This window comes from Salvelinus alpinus, chromosome 29 (assembly GCF_045679555.1).
Source record: "Salvelinus alpinus chromosome 29, SLU_Salpinus.1, whole genome shotgun sequence".
NCBI classification, from domain to species: domain Eukaryota; kingdom Metazoa; phylum Chordata; class Actinopteri; order Salmoniformes; family Salmonidae; genus Salvelinus; species Salvelinus alpinus.
Genome location: NC_092114.1, coordinates 16,713,650 through 16,732,830, shown reverse-complemented (window position 1 = coordinate 16,732,830; position 19,181 = coordinate 16,713,650). Strand labels below are relative to the sequence as shown.

Sequence of the window (19,181 nt, the reverse complement as noted above, 5' to 3'; positions counted from 1 at the left end):
AGGGTAGCCATTGGATTAACTTGTCTTGGTGGGTGATTCATGTGCACAAGAAGGGACCGTGACTATCAACTGAGGTCGTGGTTGCCGTGGTGACCGCCGACTGACATTGCTGTTGTTGTGGTTACCCACCCAGGGACTTGCAGCAGAGCATCGCCAGGGAGCCCAGCGCCCCGTCCTTTAATGTCCCCGCCTACCAGACTAACCCTGCTCCCACTGCCGCCGACCCAACCCCTGCTCCCAGGACTGTCCTTGTAAGTAGCCAATCATCGATGGGCAGGTGGGAGGATCGAATCAGAGGGCAGCTCTGTACCAAAGAGGTGACTCGATTAAGGGACAGATGGAAATGTACTGGGGGAGGGGTGGTCCAAAATAGGGGAGGGTTGTTATTTATTTATTTTTATTCTTTTTTTTATGGTTCACAGGAGAGGGTAGTGTTTTTTTATTCTGGTTTACAGTATCCTTTTTTTTATATATACTTTTTATTTTACCCCCTTTTTCTCTAATTACGATCTTGTCTCATCGCTGCAACTCCTCAACGGGCTCGGGAGAGTCGAAGGTCGAGTCATGCGTCCTCCGAAACATGACCCGCCAAACTCGTTCCTGGCTGGTTGTGACACAGCCTGAGATCGAACCCGGGTCTGTAGTGATGCCGTAGACTGCCGCTCCACTCTGGAGGCTACATTCGCTCTTCTGCTCGTATTTTCCCTATAAACATTGGTTTGACTTACAGTACCAGTCAAAAGTTTGGACACATCTACTCATTCAAGGGTTTTTCTTTATTTTTACTATTTTCTACATTCTAGAATAATGCTGAAGATATCAAAAATATGAAATGATACACATGGAATCATGTAGTAACCAAAAAAGTGTTCAACAAATCAAAGTAGCCACCCTTTGTCTTCATGACAACTTTGCACACTCTTAGCATTCTCTCAACCAGCTTCATGAGAGTCACCTGGAATGCTTTTCCAACAGTCTTGAAGGAGTTCGCACATATGCTGAGCACTTTTTTGGCTGGTTTTCCTTCACTTTGCGGTCCAACTCATCCCAAACCATCTCAATTGGGTTGAGGTCGGGTGATTGTGGAGGCCAGGTCATCTGATGTAGCACTCCATCACTCTCCTTCTTGGTCAAATAGCCCTTACACAGCCTGGAGGTGTGTTTTGGGTCATTTGTCCTGTTGAAAAACAAATGATTGTCCAACTAAGCGCAAACCAGATGAGATGGTGTATCGCTGTAGAATGCTGTGGTAGCCATGCTGGTTAAGTGTGCCTTGAATTCTAAATAAATCAGACAGTGTCACCAGCAAAGCACCATCACACCTCCTCCTCCATGGTGTGAACCACCATGCAGAGATCATCCGTTCACCTACTCTGCGTCTCACAAAGACACGGAGGTTGGAACCAAAAATCTCTCATTTGTACTCATCAGACCAAAGGACAGATTTCCACCGGTCTGAGGTTGTTTAATTGCCGATTTCTGAGGCTGGTAACTCTGATTTAACTTATCCTCTGCAGCAGCGGTAACTTATGAGAGCCAGTTTCATCATAGCCCTTGATGATTTTTGCGACTGCAGAAGTTCTTGAAATGTTCCGTATTTACTGACCTTCATGTCTTAAAGTAATGATGGACTGTCATTTCTCTTTGCTTATTTGAGCTGTTATTCGTCTTTTACCAAGTAGGGCAGTGGTACTGTAACTATTTAACGTCTTCTTTTTTTTTACTATTTGAACTATTTTCCAGTCATAATACAATTTCAATTCAATGTGTTTAATACAGGCCTGAATATATAATATATAAATTGTTCCCTGAACGGCAGATGGATGGCAGTTGAACTGAAAGGCCGAAATAGAACTCAACTGCTCAGCTACAGCGAACGACACATATCAGTTTGCTACTAGCTAATTTTGCAGTCTGGTCGACATGGATCGATTTATTGTAAAAAAAGAAATAATAATAATAATAATAATTAGAAGTAAATCTATTGACAATGAAAATGAGGGGGGAGAGCTGGAGAACAATGTGACAGCTATGAACGAACAACCACCGGAAAATCAGGAAGATGTTGGCGGGGAAATGCAGCTAGCTAACGTGGTTCCAAGAGAAATGGACGGACAGACAAGTATTTTTTTTAACTACATGATGGGACTAGCTCACTTTGTCTTATTTGCCAGAAGGCAGTCAATTGTTTTAAACAAGCAAATTTAGAGCGACATTTCCAGTCACACTATGCCCACTTTGACTAAACATATCCACCACAAAGTTTCCTCAGAAACAACAAAAATAGCGCAACTCAAAGGACAACAACAAATGATGGACAGATCTATCACTGTTGCAGAGAAAAGAACAGAGATTGCTTGGATACTCGCAAGAAACAAGAAGGCCTTCACAGACACGGAGATTGTCAAAGAAAGTGTTTTGGCCTCAGCCAAAACATTGTATGCTGATTTCACAAACTAGGAATCTATTTTAAAGCAAATTAAGGGACTACAACAAGACTCATAGAAGACATCGGTAAGCAACTGATTACTGACGTATCCGTGGCGCCGTGTTTTAGTATTGCGCTTGACAAAAGCACTGATGTAAGTGACATTGCCCAATTATGCGTTTGGGTCCGCTTCCTTCCTCTAAACGAGTCGTTGAGATAGGAACTTTTATGTTTACTTCCCCTTAAACCCTTGATACATTTTTTTGCTGATTTAATCATATTGACTGGTCAAATCTGGCATCTGTGTGCGCTGAAGCACTCCAAACACGCGAGGGAAGGAGAAGGGACTCATAGGCCTGATGAGAAAGAGAGAGGATATTCCCCAATTTGTTGCATTTCATTGTATCATTCATCAGGAAGCGTTTGTGGCTACACTCAGACTGTGACTTTACAGAATGTGATGCAGCAAGTCATGCGGGTGGTGGAAAAAAAACAAGTCATGAACATTATTATTGCGAGGCACTGAATCACTGTCAACTCCGAGAGTTGCTGGCGGAAATACCAGACAGAATACGGCGACTTGATATTTCACAATGAGGTGAAATGGTTGTCTCGTGGCAGAGTTTTGGAAAGATTTCTCTCTCTCCCTCAAATTCGTGAATTTGTTGTAAGCACAGGGGAGAGAGGAGCCAGAGCTGGATGATCCACAGTGGATATTAAAGCTTTTTTAAACTGACATCTCCTGCGACCGGAAGACGTGAATCTCCAGCTCCAAGGGAAAGATAAAACTCTGAAATACTGTGACCACGAGCAGCGTTTTACCCAAACTAAAATCACCACACTGTTCGTACCTGACAGACAGTTTGTTAATTTCCCAACACTCAGATCAGTCACCACATCCAACCCAGACATTCTGCAACATTTTAGCAATGATGCATTTGTGTGTCTGTTGGAAGAGTTGATGTTGGAGTCAAGATTCAAGGATATCATGGAGTACAAGGAGTTGTTCGACTTCATTGAGAACCCCTTTCATGTGCCAGTGTTCTCTCTGACCCCAGTCATCACAGCCCTCTGTCCTGACCGCGCTGGAATCGAGTGAGAGATATATAGTGTCACCTCTGACCCCAGTCATCACAGCACTCTGTCCTGACCGCGCTGGAATAGAGTGAGAGATATAGTGTCACCTCTGACCCCAGTCATCACAGCCCTCTGTCCTGACCGTGCTGGAATAGAGTGAGAGATATAGTGTCACCTCTGACCCCAGTCATCACAGCCCTCTGTCCTGACCGTGCTGGAATAGAGTGAGAGATATAGTGTCACCTCTGACCCCAGTCATCACAGCCCTCTGTCCTGACCGCGCTGGAATCGAGTGAGAGAGTGGCGCTGCAGGCAAATGACACCTTGCAAGGTGAACTAAGATCAGGTGTTACCCATTTCTGGAGCCTTGTCAGAATATCTACTTCTGAAGCAGTGTGTGCAAAAGGTGACAAAAAATTTTTTGTCAGCACTTATTCATGTGAAGTGACATTTTCAACAATGAACCTTGAAACCAAAACAGGCTGAACAAATGCATACCTGGATCGCCTCACAAGGATGGCAACAACAGACTATACGTTTAGAATGAATTCAGTCAGGCAGCAGAAGGGACATTTTTGCTCATCCAACTACTGAAGTAACCCTTAATATGGGTCATATACATGTGATGTAGCCTATTTGATGTGCGTATGTATATATTTGGGATGTGCTGAACATCAAATCAATTGCATGTGCTCTATTGCTCTGAATTTGCTCTCAATTGATTAATTGATAATATTGGAAGAAAAAGTACAACAAGTTAAAGATCTGTGAGGCCCTCTGAATGATTGCCTCAACCCAAAGTGGCTCCCTTACAAAACACAACCCTATTTCAGTGTTACTTACTATTTTCTGTATACCAACCCCTACCTTGTCACAACACAACTGATTGGCTCAAACGGATTAAGGAAAGAAATTCCACAAATTAACTTTTTAACAAGGTTCACCTGTTAATTGAAATGCATTCCAGGTGACTACCTCATGAAGCTGGTTGAGAGAATGTTAAAAGTGTGCAATGCTCTCAAGGCAAAGGGTGGCTACTTTGAAGAATCTCAAATATAAAAAATATTTTGATTTGTTTAACACTTTTTTTGGTTACTACATGATTCCATATGTGTTATTTCATAGTTTTGACGTCTTCACTATTATTTTACAATGTAGAAAATATATATATATTTTTTTTACTTAAGGTCAAATATATTTTTCTTGCTAGGCAAGTCGGTTAAGAACAAATTCTTATTTACAATGACGACCTAACCCTGACGATGCTGGGCCAATTGTGCGCCGCCCTATGGGACTCCCAATCATGTCCGGTTGTGATACAGCCTGAAATCGAACCGGAGTCTGTAGAGACGCCTCTAGCACTGAGATGCAGTGCCCGCTGCGCCACTCCGGAGCTCTGGTTCTTTTGACTGGTACTGTATGTTAAAGGTCAAATGCAGATGTTTTTATCTCAGTATCAAATCATTTCTGGTTAACAATTTAAGTACCTGACTGTCATTTGTTTTCAAAAATAGCTTCTTTGCAAAGAGCAATTTCTCAAGCAGAAATTTTGCTAGGCCGGTCTGCAAGTGGTCTGAGTGGGGAGGGGGAAACTGAAAACTAGCTGTTATTGGCGGAGGTTTGGAACTCTTTCTTATTGGTCTATTGAATAATTTACCGCCTGGTGATGACACCAGGCAGGCCAAAACTCCATCCCACCAAAACAGGCTGAAATTTCAGGCGGTCTATTCAAACAGCTCTCACACTAAAAGGATATCATCATTTTCTGAATTTCACAGTATGATTCCAACCTCAGTGTGGAAATGAACTCGGCAAAAAAAGAAACGTTCCTTTTTCAGGACCCCGATCTTCATTGTAAAGGGTTTAAACACTGTTTCCCATTGAACCATAAACAATTAATGAACATGCACCTGTGGAACGGTCGTTAAGACACTAACAGCTTACAGACGGTAGGCAATTAAGGTCACAGTTCTGAAAACTTAGGACACTAAAGAGGCCTTTTTACTGACTCTGGAAAAACACCAAAAGAAAGATGCCCAGGGTCCCTGCTCATCTCCGTGAACGTGCCTTAGGCATGCTGCAAGGAGGCATGAGGACTGCAGATGTTGCCAGGGAAATAAATTGCAATGTCCGTACTGTGAGACGTCTAAGACAGCACTACAGGACGGACAGCTGATCGTCCTCACAGTGGCAGACCATGTGTAACAACACCTGCACAGGATCGGTACATCTGATCATCACACCTGCGGGACAGGTACAGGATGGCAACAGCTGCCCGAGTTACACCAGGAACGTACAATCCCTCCATCAGTGCTCAGACTGTCCACAATAGGCTGAGAGAGGCTGGACTGAGGGCTTGTAGGCCTGTTGTAAGGTAGGTCCTCACCAGACATCACCGGCAACAACGTCGCCTATGGGCACAAACCCACCGTCGCCGGACCAGACAGGACTGGCAAAAAGTGCTCTTCACTGACGAGTCGCGGTTTTGTCTCACCAGGGGTGATGGTCGGGTTCACGTTAATCGTCGAAAGAATGAGCGTTACACCGAGGCCTGTACTCTGGAGCGGGATCGATTTGGAGGTGGAGGGTCTGTCATGGTCTGGGGCGGTGTGTCACAGCATCATTGGACTGAGCTTGTTGTCATTGCAGGCAATCTCAACACTGTGCGTTACAGGGAAGACATCCTCCTCCCTCATGTGGTACCCTTCCTGCAGATTCATCCTGATATGACCCTCCAGCATGACAATGCCACCAGCCTAACTGCTCGTTCTGTGTGTGATTTCCTGCAAGACAGGGATGTCAGTGTTCTGCCATAACCAGCGAAGAGCCCGGATCGCAATCCCATTGAGCACGCCTGGGACCTGTTGGATCGGAGGGTGAGGGCTAGGGCCATTCCCCCCAGAAATGTCCGGGAACTTGCAGGTGCCTTGGTGGAAGAGTGGGGTAACATCTCACAGCAATAACTGGCAAATCTGGTGCAGTCCATGAGGAGGAGAAGCACCTGCAGTACTTAATGCAGCTGGTGGCCACACCAGATACTGACTTACTTTTGATTTTGACCCCCCCTTTGTTCAGGGACACATTATTCTATTTCTGTTAGTCACATGTCTGTGGAACTTGTTCAGTTTATGTCTCAGTTGTTGAATGTTGTTATGTTCATACAAATACTTACACATGTTAAGTTTGCTGAAAATAAACGCAGTTGACAGTGTGAGGACGTTTCTTTTTTTGCTGAGTTTATATGTAAAAACACATGCCAAGGCAGCAGATACTCGTCCAGCAAAAATGTAAGGCAGTAATATACATTATAATACAATTTTTAAACATTAAATACATTTTACAACAGTTTTCATAATATATTGTGCCCCCACAGCCACTACTCTACTACACTATCCAGATGTGTGTGTGTTTACAGCATGTGTGTGTCTGTTGTGTGTGTTTACAGCATGTGTGTGTTTGTACCCCGCTGTTCCATAAGGTGTTTTTTGATCTGTTTTTGTAAAATCTTATTTTAATGCATCAGTTACCAGATGTGGAATAGATTTCCATGTACTCATGTCTCTACGTAGTTCTGTTCACCTCCCTGTTCTGGACCTGGTGGCATGTGAAGAGACCTGGTGGCATGTCTTGTGAGGTATGCATGGGTGACTGAGCTGTGTGCTAGTAGTTTAAACAGACAACTCTGTTTTTAAGAATGTTTGCGCTTGATAACAAACAAACAAAAAGTCTGCTTTAAGGAAAACACGTTGGAAAATTCAAACCTATATTTTATGGAGAAGACATGTTTTTGATCAATGTGCCATGCTGCCTTGTTGCCAATATAACCGGGCAGCACAGATTACTGTTGGATTTGATCAGGCCGCTCCTGTTCAACGGGTCACACCGGTTCAGCCTAATCGAACTCGCTCAATCACGACAGAGATAAACATGACTGTAATGTTGTCTCTTATTGTGAAAATATAATTTTTCAAGCAATCAATAAATTAAATGTTTATCACAGTGTTTACTATTTATCTATTTATTTTTTTAATTCTGCTTTTTTATTGATCTCTGATTTTCCCTTCTTTCCCGTTCCCAGCAGCCTCAACAGCCCCAGGTGAAGGCCCAGCCGCCCCAGCGGCCCCCTCCCCCTGCCTTCACCCCCCAGGCCGCCTCCGCACCCGGCAACCCTCCAGACAACCAGCCTCAACCAGGAAACCCCCCACCCATGGCCCCTCCCGCACAGGCACAGGGACCGCCTTACCCCACCTACCAGGGATACCCAGGGTGAATCAATATCTTTATTGTCCCAGTCGGCAGACTGAGTGTTGCACAACTCTTATCCGTCCGTTGTTCTAGTCACACTTCCATTGCTGTCTCTCTCCCTCCCCCTCTTCTAACTATCCCTCCCCCTCTGTGTCTCCTAACTCTCTCTGTCTCTTCTAACTCTCTGTCTCTTCTAACTATCCCTCTCTGTCTCTCGGTCTCTCCTAACTCCTCTCTCTATCTCCAGGTATGCCTACCAGATGCCTATGGGTTATAATCCGTATGCAGCGTACGGCCAGTACAACATGCCCCCCGCTATGCAGCCCAACATGCAGCCCTACGTCCCCTATCAGCAGCCCCCAGCACCCGGACAGGGGGGCTTCCCCGGCCCCCCCCCCACACAGCAGCACCCCTACACCTACCAACAGCAGCCCCAGCAACCACCACATCAACCATATTACCCACAACAATAACTACTGTGTAAACTCTATCATTCCCTCTCTTCCCCCTTTTAATCCCTTCTACCCCTCCCCTCTGCTATCCGTCCTCCAACTGACAACAGAAACAGTGATACTACCCTCTGCAATAAATTCTCGCTCTCTCCCTCCCGCTTTCCCTCCCTACTCTACCCTTACTCTATCCCACCACCCTTGTTTAATTTGTTTTTCATATAATTTTTATAATTATTGCGTTGATTCTGTATTTAATTCCTAACTTCTCGTCCTGGTCTAACTTCTCGTCCTGGTCTAACTTCTCGTCCTGGTCTAACTTCTCGTCCTGGTCTAACTGGCTTCCTGGTCTAACTTCTCGTCCTGATCTAACTGGCTTCCTGGTCTAACTTCTCGTCCTGGTCTAACTGGCTTCCTGGTATGGGCTGGGCTTCTTTTAGAACACTAAAAAATAAAACAAAAACACCGGACATGTGCAGTGACGTGTTGTTTTACAGGGTCAGTCATAGTAGTACGACACCCCTGGAGCATATGAGGGTTAAGTGCCTTGTTCAAGGACACATCAACAGATGTTTCAGCGCTAGCTTTCGGTTACTGGCCCAACGCGCTGAGGAGCCTCACTGCATTCTGGGATGAGGGGGCGTAGTCTATAGGCATGATTCCTTATTTGGGAGCGGGTGGATGATCCCGTACAATGTCACTGATTGAGGGACGCGAGGACCGAAGGTTGTGTTCAGTGAGTGCAAATGTACGACTTGAACAAATGTTCCTTGTCTGTTTTATCAAACCGTTTTGCTACTGAATACGACCCAGCTCTGATCACCCAGCTAATTGCCTGGCGCTTCTATTACAACTATATCCTATTTTTCTAATGAATAATACTGATGTACTGATCCAATGAAAACGGCCTGTAGGTTTTCTCATTTAGTTGAGGACCGTTGGAGATGCATTCTCTCCTACAATCAGAGTACGGCTGTAGATGTTTTTCTGGGATAAAGATAATTAGATACAGAGCCTTCAGAAAGTATTCACACCCCTTGACTTTTTCCTAATTTTGTTGTTACAGCCTGAATATAAAATGGATTATATTTAGATTGTTTTTGTCACTGGCCCCCTCGAAGTGGAATCATGTCTTTTTTTTTTTTAAATGCATTAAAATTCAAATGAATTAAAAATGAAAAGTTGAAATGTATTGAGTCAGTATGTATTCAAACCCGTTATGTCAAGCTGAAATAAGTTGCATGGAATCACTCTGTGTGCATTGTGTTTTAACATGATTTTTGAATGACTCCCTCATCTCTGTACCCCAAACAGGTAAAAGTCCCTCAGTCGAGCAGTGAATTTCAAACACAGATTCAACCACAAAGACTAAGGAAGTTTTGCAAAGAAAGGCACCTATTGGTAGATGAGGGGGGGGGGGATTTTAAAAAGCAGACATTGAGCTTGGTGAAGTTATAAATTACACTTTGGATGGTGTATCAATGAACCCAGTCACTACAAAGATACAGGTGTCCTTCCTAACTCAGTTGCTAGAGAGGAAGGAAACTGCTCAGGGATTTCACCATGAGGCCAATGGTGAATTCAAAGTGTTATGTTTGGGGCAAATCCAATACAAAACATTACTGAGTACCACTATCCATATTTTGAAGCAGAGGGGTGGCCGCATCATGTTATGGATATGCATGTAATCATTAAGGAAGTGGTGGTTTTTCAGGATAAATAATTGTACAGAATGGAACTAAGCACAGGCAAAATCCTATAGGAAAACCTGGTTCAGTCTGCTTTCCACCAGACACTGGGAGGTGAATTCACCTTTTCAGCAGGACAATAACCTAAAACACAATAACAAATTAACACTGGAGTTGCTTACCAACAAGACCGTGTATGTTCATGAGTGGCCGAATTACAGTTTTGACATGAATCTACATGAAAACCTATGGCAAGACCTGAAAATGGTTGTCTATCATTGCTCAACAACCAATTTGACAGAGCTTGAATAATTTTTAAATTAATAATGGGCAAATGTTGCACAATCCAAGTGTGGAAGTGCTTAGACTTACCCAGAAAGACTCACCGCTGTAGTCACTGCCGAAGGCGCTTATACAAAGTATTGACTCGGGTGTGAATACTTCTGTAAATGAGATATTTCTGTATTTCATTTTCAATAAAATTAGCAAAAATGTCTAAAAACATGTTTTCACTTTGTCATGAGAGGAAATATCCATGTGATTCATTTTGAATTCAGGTTGTTAAACAAAATGTGGAATAAGTCAAGGGCTGTGAATACTTAGTGAAGGCTCTGTATATTATATATATATATATATATATATATAAGAATGTATGTGGTTAACCAAACAACAGACTGTTTATCTTTCGCACTGTGGTTCTAATGTGATTAAACACCTCTGGATACCATACCAGACACCTGTGTGCAGTCTGCCGAGTCTACTTTATTCAGGAACATTGTCTTTGATCTTCAGAACCATAGACTTATACATTTATATACAATTTATACTTCCTGGACAACAGTCTGCTGAAAGCTACTGATGTAGTTTTCCTGTAGTTAAAGGAAGTAGCCAGGAGAGCATCTAGCAAGACGGTTGGAACCGCCACCAACCTGAGGTAAAGGGACAGATACAGCACTCTAGTGCCCAAAAGCCAGTTTTAGCATAGTCAGGTGCCATTGAGGACATCCACCATTTTGAAGTAGTCAACTGGGTGGGACTTCCTATGGGTTAATGAAGGATCACATCATTCCATCCAGGTCATCAGGAGGGATCAGCCAATTAAATATACTAGTGAGCAAAGATCATAACTCCAGGTGGCAGTAAATCCCTGTCCTTGGCTTTATACCTGTTCAAACAACACCCTCCAGGTGGCAGTAAATCCCTGTCCTTGGCTTTATACCTGTTCAAACAACACCCTCCAGGTGGCAGTAAATCCCTGTCCTTGGCTTTGTACCTGTTCAAACAACACACTCCAGGTGGCAGTAAATCACTGTCCTTGGCTTTATACCTGTTCAAACAACACCCTCCAGGTGGCAGTAAATCCCTGTCCTTGGCTTTGTACCTGTTCAAACAACACACTCCAGGTGGCAGTAAATCACTGTCCTTGGCTTTGTACCTGTTCAAACAACACACTCCAGGTGGCAGTAAATCACTGTCCTTGGCTTTGTACCTGTTCAAACAACACCCTCCAGGTGGCAGTAAATCCCTGTCCTTGGCTTTGTACCTGTTCAAACAACACACTCCAGGTGGCAGTAAATCACTGTCCTTGGCTTTGTACCTGTTCAAACAACACCCTCCAGGTGGCAGTGTGCACCCTTTCAGTTTGTTTACCAACTCATAGACGTAGTAGAAGAAAACTGACTACTTGAAAATGGAGATGGCCTCAATGGCGTTGCGCTCCGACACGCCATAATGGGACAGGTACAATGATGCGATGTCTTAAGTTTACAAGGTTATTCACCTGTCTCACTTATTTCTTCTGTACACACATATACACACAGAGGTATTTTATTTAAATATACCACCAATCACACACCTAATCACCTGAGCTCCGGGCGTCTCCAGGTAAGTTATTATGCAAATGAAATCCTCTGAGGTTATGATCTCAACCAATCACAATTTCCCGCTGGTGATTTCCAACAGACAACATGTCCAGATATATTTTGTGTGCGTGTGTGCGTGCATTGACATAAACCTAGAATACGTGTATGTGTGCGAGTCTGACAGATTGGCGCCCAGTGTGAGGTCGGCTCAGAATGACTCTGCGTCCCTCTCCTCTCTCTTTCCTCTCTCTCTCTCTCTCTCCATCTCTCCCTCTCTCCCTCTCTCCTCTCTCTCTCTCTCTCCTCTCTCTCCCTCTCTCGCTCTCTCCTCTCTCTCCCCTCTCTCCTCTCTCTCCCTCCCGCTCTCTCCCTCTCTCTCCTCTCTCTTTCCTCTCTCTCTCCATCTCTCCCTCTCTCTCCCTCTCTCCTCTCTCTCTCTCTCTTTCCTCTCTCTCTCCCCCTCTCCCTCTCTCGCCCTCTCTCCTCTCTCTCTCTCCCTCCCGCTCTCTCCCTCTCTCTCCTCTCTCCCTCTCTCTCCTCTCTCTCCCCTCTCCTCTCTCTCCATCTCTCTCCGACAGGACAGTGTAGTGAAGAACAGTTTCAGTGTGTTGATCTAAGGTGTCCGCACATCACCAGTCTTTTATTGGAGCACAATATCTCGCTACAGGAGAGGAACTTTTAACTGCACTGAAAAAGGAGAGAGAGAGAACATAACGGATTATTAATATCCCAGCATGCCATAATGACCGAGCTCCTCACTGTCACACAGATATGATATACTACTGGAAGATAGAGCTACACACAACAGGAGGCTGGTGGCACCTTCATTTGGGAGGAGGGGCTCATGGTAATGGCTGGAGCGTAACAGGTGGAATGGTATCAAATACGTCAAACACTTGGTTTCCATGTGTCATTCCATTCACTCCGATCCAGCCATTATTATGAGCCGTCCTCCCCTCAGCAGCCTCCACTGGTGCACATACACACACACACACACACACTCTCTTGACTTGGGACACTCCCCCTACGATCTCATTTCATGCCTCAGAATAACCAATCAATAAATGGATCCAAAAAAAGGTGATTGAAACCTAAAGACTTGTGTTAGCTCCCGACGCTCATAGGTATAACACGCCCAGGCTATAGCTCTGACTCACACACACTGACTCACACACTGATACACACCGACTCACACAGTGACTCACACACTGACACACACTGACTCACACACTGACTCACACGGACTCACACACACGGACTCACACACACGGACGCACACACAGACACACACTGACACACACACGGACTGTGTGTGTCAGTGTGTGTCTGTGTGTGCGTCCGTGTGTGTGAGTCCGTGTGTGTGAGTCCGTGTGTGTGAGTCAGTGTGAGTCAGTGTGTGAGTCAGTGTGTGTGGCGAGTGTGTGTGTGTGTGTGTGTGAGAGTACGTGTATGTGTGTGAGTGAGTGTGTGTTAGTGTGTGTGTGTGTGTGTTCGTGTGCGTGTGTGTGTGTGTGTGAGAGATTGAATCAGGAGCTGATTTGTGTGTGTTGCAGGTTTCAGGGAGGATGTCTGTAGCGGTGGTCCCAGAATCCTCAGGGCTGAGGTCATGTGATGAGTTATGCCCATCCCCATCATCCATCTTCAGCCCCCCCATCGCCACAGAGGAGGAGGAGGGTCGCCATGACAACAGGAGGGTAGAGCAGCAGGTGATGGATGAGTTGTGCTGGTGATGCTATAGTCCAGATACAGTAGGTGAGACGACTGGACGACTGGGGTAAGGAACGTCGTGTGATGTCACTGTGTGATGATTTGTCACGACGGTGTCTAACAAAAACGGGTCAGAAACCAGGGGCAACCAGCCAGGAAGAGAAGGAACGCACCTGTACTATACACCTGTACAACGTACAGCCCTAGGTATCACTGCTGTGTGTGTTTGTGTGTCAGACTGCGATCATTTCATTTAGCACGGTTAAGCAGGGCTTGCACTTCATTGGTTAATGTGTTGTTGTGTTTCAGGACACTTCATTGGTTAATGTGTTGTGTTTCAGGACACTTCATTGGTTAATGTGTTGTTGTGTTTCAGGACATTTCATTGGTTAATGGTGTTCAGGTAGTGCTGAGCGAATACAGAAATGTCTGTATTTGTTTTTATAAACAACTAATTGACCGACGTCGTTCAACTAAGTGAATTCCATTTTGTTAGTTCTTTTTCTTCTTCTGTGAACCTCAATGATCAGCTTCTCTAGAGATTAATCAGAGATGTAGTAGAGAGTTGTAGTTTCCAACAGGCCAATATTCTACATAGTTTAGCTCAGAAAACATGGTAATTAAACTACAATGACCATAATCATTACAGCATTCAACCCACCTAATGCAGAGTGCATTTAACGTAGATTTTTTTTTTTTTATCGAAACCGTGATTATTTTTTCCTAATCGAACCGAAACCGAACTCAAAAATAACTTATTGTTCAGCGCTAGTTTCAGGCCACTTCATTGGTTAATGTTGTTGTGTTTCAGGCCACTTCATTGGTTAATGTTGTTGTGTTTCAGGCCACTTCATTGGTTAATGTTGTTTTGTTTCAGGCCACTTCATTGGTTAATGTTGTTGTGTTTCAGGCCACTTCATTGGTTAATGTTGTTGTGTTTCAGGCCACTTCATTGGTTAATGTTGTTGTGTTTCAGGCCACTTCATTGGTTAATGTTGTTGTGTTTCAGGCCACTTCATTGGTTAATGTTGTTGTGTTTCAGGCCACTTCATTGGTTAAGTGAATTCGTTGTTGTGTTTCAGGTCAAAGGCAGGTTTGTGTGAAGCATGGCTGTGTGTGATCCTCCCCACCCACCTGCTGACACCACCCAGAACAGCCAGGTAACACACAAACACATGATGCTTGATGTTTCAGACCTCTGCCACCATAGGGCCAGGTTGCCATGACAATGAGGAAGAGCAGAGCAAAGAGCCAAAAGTATCCACGCTAATCATCTCAGACACCAGTCAGGAATAAACAGACTCTACTGGGATTGACCTGCCTGCCTGTCTGTCTGTCTGAGCGAGAGAGAGAGAAACTGATTGGCCGGCAATGATGTTAGAAATGATGTCATGATGATGTCACGGTAATACAATTGTGTCATGGTGATGTCATCTTAAAGGGGCAGGAGGATGCTGTTGAAACTGGAGCAGGACTTTATATAGACAGGTGTGTGCCTTTCCAAATCATGTCCAATCAGTTGAATTTACCACAGGTGGACTCCAATCAAGCTGTAGAAACATCTCAAGGATGATCAATGGAAAAAAGATGCACCTGAGCTCAATGTCGAGTCTCATAGCAAAGGATCTGATTACTAAATAAGGTATTTCAGTTTTTAAATTTTATTTCTAAATTTACAAACGTTTTTAAAAACCTGTTTTCGCTTTGTCATTATGGGGTATTGTGTGTAGACTAATGAGGGAAAAAAGTATTTAATCAATTTTAGAGTAAGGCTGTAACGTAAAAGTGTAAAAAGTCAAGGAGTCTGAATACTTTCCCGAAGGCACCGTAAGGAGAATATAAGTATTATATATTTTCACAGCGTTTAATATATATATTTTTGTACTGAAAGATTCACAATAAAAACGTTCTCTCTCTCAGGTGGTTAAATATTCCTCCCCAGTAGTTCTCTACGGTACGATGTGTGTTCATGCATGTTCTTATTTTGTGGATATAACAGTGTATGCAGCATCAACAGTATAAATGTAGGAGTGCCTGTGTGTCTGTCTGTCTGTCTGTGGTCCTCAGGGCGAGGACCTGCCTTCCCAGTTTGGTCACATGACTGTGAGCTGCCAGTCATTGGCGGAAGCTCCGCCTCTATACCCTCCCTTAGCCCCTCCCACACAGAGTTAAGTCTACACCTCCCCTCCTCACAACCTCCCCAGCTACTGCCAACCCCCTCCAACCCAGGTAGGAACAACATAACACCATCATAATAGGATGATAAAATGAAATTGGTAGAATAGAATCATGGAATGATAGAATAGAATAATAGAATGACAGAATAGAATCATGGAATGATAGAATAGAATAATAGAATAGAATCATGGAATGATAGAATAGAATCATGGAATGATAGAATAGAATAATAGAATAATAGAATAGAATCATGGAATGATAGAATAGAATCATGGAATGATAGAATAGAATAATAGAATGATGATGATGATGAACTCTGTACAGAGTTCATCATCATGTCAACACATGTAGTATTCTATTATTCTGTTCTATCATTCTATTATTCTGTTCTATCATTCTATTATATCATTCCATGATTCTATTCCATCATTCTATTATTCTATTCTATTACTACTCAGCACTCCAAAGACCTGCCACACCTACCCAGGCCACACAGCCTACCCAGGCCACACAGCCTACCCAGGCCACACAGCCTACCCAGGCCACACAGCCTGCCCAGGCCACACAGCCTACCCAGGCCACACAGCCTGCCCAGGCCACACAGCCTACCCAGGCCACACAGCCTACAGGTACACTGCTGTGTGTGTCCACATGCGTGCGTATGTGTGTAGCAGTAGGGAGGGGGGCCGTTACACTGTAAGAGATGTAGTCTGAGGTCTCACAGTGAACCGGTCTCTTTCCCTGCTGCTTCTACTCTACAGAAAGAGAGGGGAAAAAAGAGAGCTCCTGAATTGCTACTAGTCCTCTACTTGTCAGCTATTACAATGAATGATACAGCTTTGAATTAACGTTTAACAAACAAGCAATTGATTTACGTGTTGGATGTTTATATCTGTGTATGTGTGTGTGTGTTGTGTTTGGTGTGTGTGTGCGTACTCTCCTGTCGCAGCCAATCAGCAGCAAAGCTACCAGGGGATGATGGAGTTGCAGCTGCTTCCGAGCCAAGCCCAAAGCATGCTGGGATGGCGAAGCGTGATTCATCACTCCAGAGAATGCGTTCCCACTGCGTCAGAATCCAACGGCGGCAAGCTTTACACCACTCCAGTTGACCGGTGCCGTACTGTGAGCTTGTGTGGCCTACCACTTCGCTGTTGAGACGTTGTTGCTCCTAGACATTTCCACTTCACAATAACAGCACTTACAGTTGACCGGGGCAGCTCTAGCAGGGCAGAAATTAAACAAACTGACTTGCTGACACACTGACTCGGTACCGGTACCCCCTGCATATAGTCTCCACACTGACTCGGTACCGGTACCCCCTGTATATAGTCTCCACACTGACTCTGTACCAGTACCCCCTGTATAAAGCCTCGTTATTGTGTTACTTTTTATTATTTTTTACTTTAGTTTATTTGGTAAATATTTTCTTAACTCTTCTTGAACTGCACTGTTGGTTAAGGGCTTGTAAGTAAGCATTTCACGGTAAGGTCTACACTTGTTGTATTCGGCGCATGTGACAAAAAAAGTATGATTTGATAGGTGGCATCCTATGACGGTGCCATGTTGAAAGTCACTGATCACTTCAGAAAGGACCATTCCACTGCCAATGTTTGTCTATGGAGATTGCATGGCGGTGTGCTCAATTTTATTCACCTTACAGAAATGGGTGTGACTGAAATAGCAGAATCCACTAACTTGAAGGGCTGTCCACATACTTTTGTGGACACATTCAGAAAGTATTCAGACCCCTTGACTTTCTCCACATTTTGTTACGTTACAGCCTTATTCTCAAATGGATCAAATAAAACATCCTCAAATCTACACACAATACCCCATAATGACAAAGCGAAAACCAGTTTAGATTGTTTTGCAAATTTACAAATTTTTGTAAACAGAAATACCTTATTTATATAAGTATTCAGACCTTTTGCTATGAGACTCGACATTGAGCTCAGGTGCATCCTGTTTCCATTGATCATCCTTGAGAAGCTTCTACAACTTCACCTGTGGTAAATTCAATTGATTGGACATGATTTGGAAAGGCACACACCTGTCTATATAAAGTCCCACAGTTGACAGTGCATGTCAGAGCAAAAACCAAGCCATGAGGTCAAAGGAATTGTCCGTAGATCTCTGAGACAGGATTGTGTCGAGGCACAGATCTGGGGAAGGGTACCAACAAATGTCTTCATTATTTAAGGTCCCCAAGAACATAGGGGCCTCCATCATTCTTAAATGGAAGAAGTTTGGAACCACCAAGAGCAATCGGGGAGAAGGGCCTTGGACAGAGGTGACCAAGAACCAGATGGTCACTCTGACAGAGCTCCAGAGTTCCTCTGTGGAGATGGGAGAACCTTCCAGAAGGACAACCATCTCTGCAGCACTCCACCAATAAGGCCTTTATGGTAGTGGCCAGACGGAAGCCACTCCTCAGTAAAAGGCACGTCAGCCCGCTTGGAGTTTGCCAAAAGCCACCTAAAGACTCTCAGACCATGAGAAACAAGATTCTTTGGTCGGTTGAAACCAAGATTGAACTCTTTGGCCTGAATGCCAAGCTTCACGTCTGGAGGAATCCTGGCACCATCCCTACGGTGAAGCATTTTGGTGGCAGCATCATGCTGTGGGGATGTTTTTCAGCGTCAGGGACTGGAAGACTAGTCAGGATCGAGGGAAAGATGAACGGAGAAAAGTACAGAGAGATCCTTGATGCAAATCTGCTCCAGAGTGCTCAGGACCTCAAACTGGGGCGAAGGTTCACCTTCCAACAGGACAACGACCCTAAGCACACAGCCAAGACAACGCAGGAGTGGCTTCGGGACACGTCTCTGAATGTCCTTGAGTGGCCCAGCCAGAGCTTGGATTTGAACCGGATCAAACATCTCTGGAGAGACCTGAAAATAGCTGTGCAAAGACACTCCCCATCCAACCTAACAGAGCTTGAGAGGATCTGCAGAGAAGAATGGGAGAAACTCCCTAAATACAGGTGTACCAAGCTTGTAGCATCATACCCAAGAAGACTTGAGGCTGTAATCGCTGCCAAAGGTGCTTCAACAAAGTACTGAGTAAAGTGTCTGAATACTTAAGTAAATGTGATATTTCAGTGTTTTACTTTTATGAATGTGCAAAAATGTATACCATTTTTTTTTTTTTTTACTTTGTCATTATGGGGTATTGTGATGTCGTTATGGGGTATTGTGATGTCGTTATGGGATATTGTGATGTCGTTATGGGGTATTGTGATGTCGTTATGGGGTATTGTGATGTCGTTATGGGGTATTGTGTGTAGATTGATGAGGGGGGAAAAAACTATTTTAACCATTTTAGAATAAGACTGTAACGTAAAAAGAAATAAAGTCAAGGGGTATGAATACTTTCTGAAGGCATTGTATATCAGAGGTGCTGTACTACAGTTATATACTCCAGTTGAGTTTTGTATGGATATGAAATTACTATAGATTATGTATTGATGTGTTTGAGCAGATTAAATTGATGTGGCTGATTTGACAGGTCACCTTTCTTAATGTTGTGGTGTCGTCTCACTCTCTCA

The 19,181-nt window shown here is 44.0% G+C and overlaps 1 protein-coding gene and 1 long non-coding RNA gene across 6 annotated transcripts in view; both read left to right on the top strand.

Annotated features, from left to right (window-relative positions):
• Positions 1 to 10,629, top strand: part of LOC139559143 (programmed cell death 6-interacting protein-like) — a 37,117-nt gene extending 26,488 nt beyond the window's left edge. For 3 of the 5 annotated variants that reach the window (XM_071374887.1, XM_071374886.1, XM_071374884.1), the window contains 3 exons: positions 134 to 251; positions 7,584 to 7,771; positions 7,998 to 10,629. In XM_071374887.1, coding sequence (XP_071230988.1) covers positions 134 to 251; positions 7,584 to 7,771; positions 7,998 to 8,223 — 532 coding nt within the window. In that variant the 3' untranslated portion in view covers positions 8,224 to 10,629. Of the gene's footprint in view, positions 1 to 133; positions 252 to 7,074; positions 7,140 to 7,583; positions 7,772 to 7,997 lie in introns of those variants that run through there. The other 2 variants (XM_071374885.1, XM_071374888.1) reach the window with 2 other exon arrangements.
• Positions 10,630 to 13,159: 2,530 nt separating this feature from the next.
• LOC139559142 (uncharacterized) lies at positions 13,160 to 19,155 on the top strand. Its single transcript, XR_011671697.1, has 5 exons — positions 13,160 to 13,455; positions 14,539 to 14,616; positions 14,991 to 15,098; positions 15,524 to 15,685; positions 16,584 to 19,155. It is a non-coding gene; the product is annotated as an uncharacterized lncRNA (long non-coding RNA).
• The last annotated feature ends 26 nt before the right edge of the window (positions 19,156 to 19,181 follow it).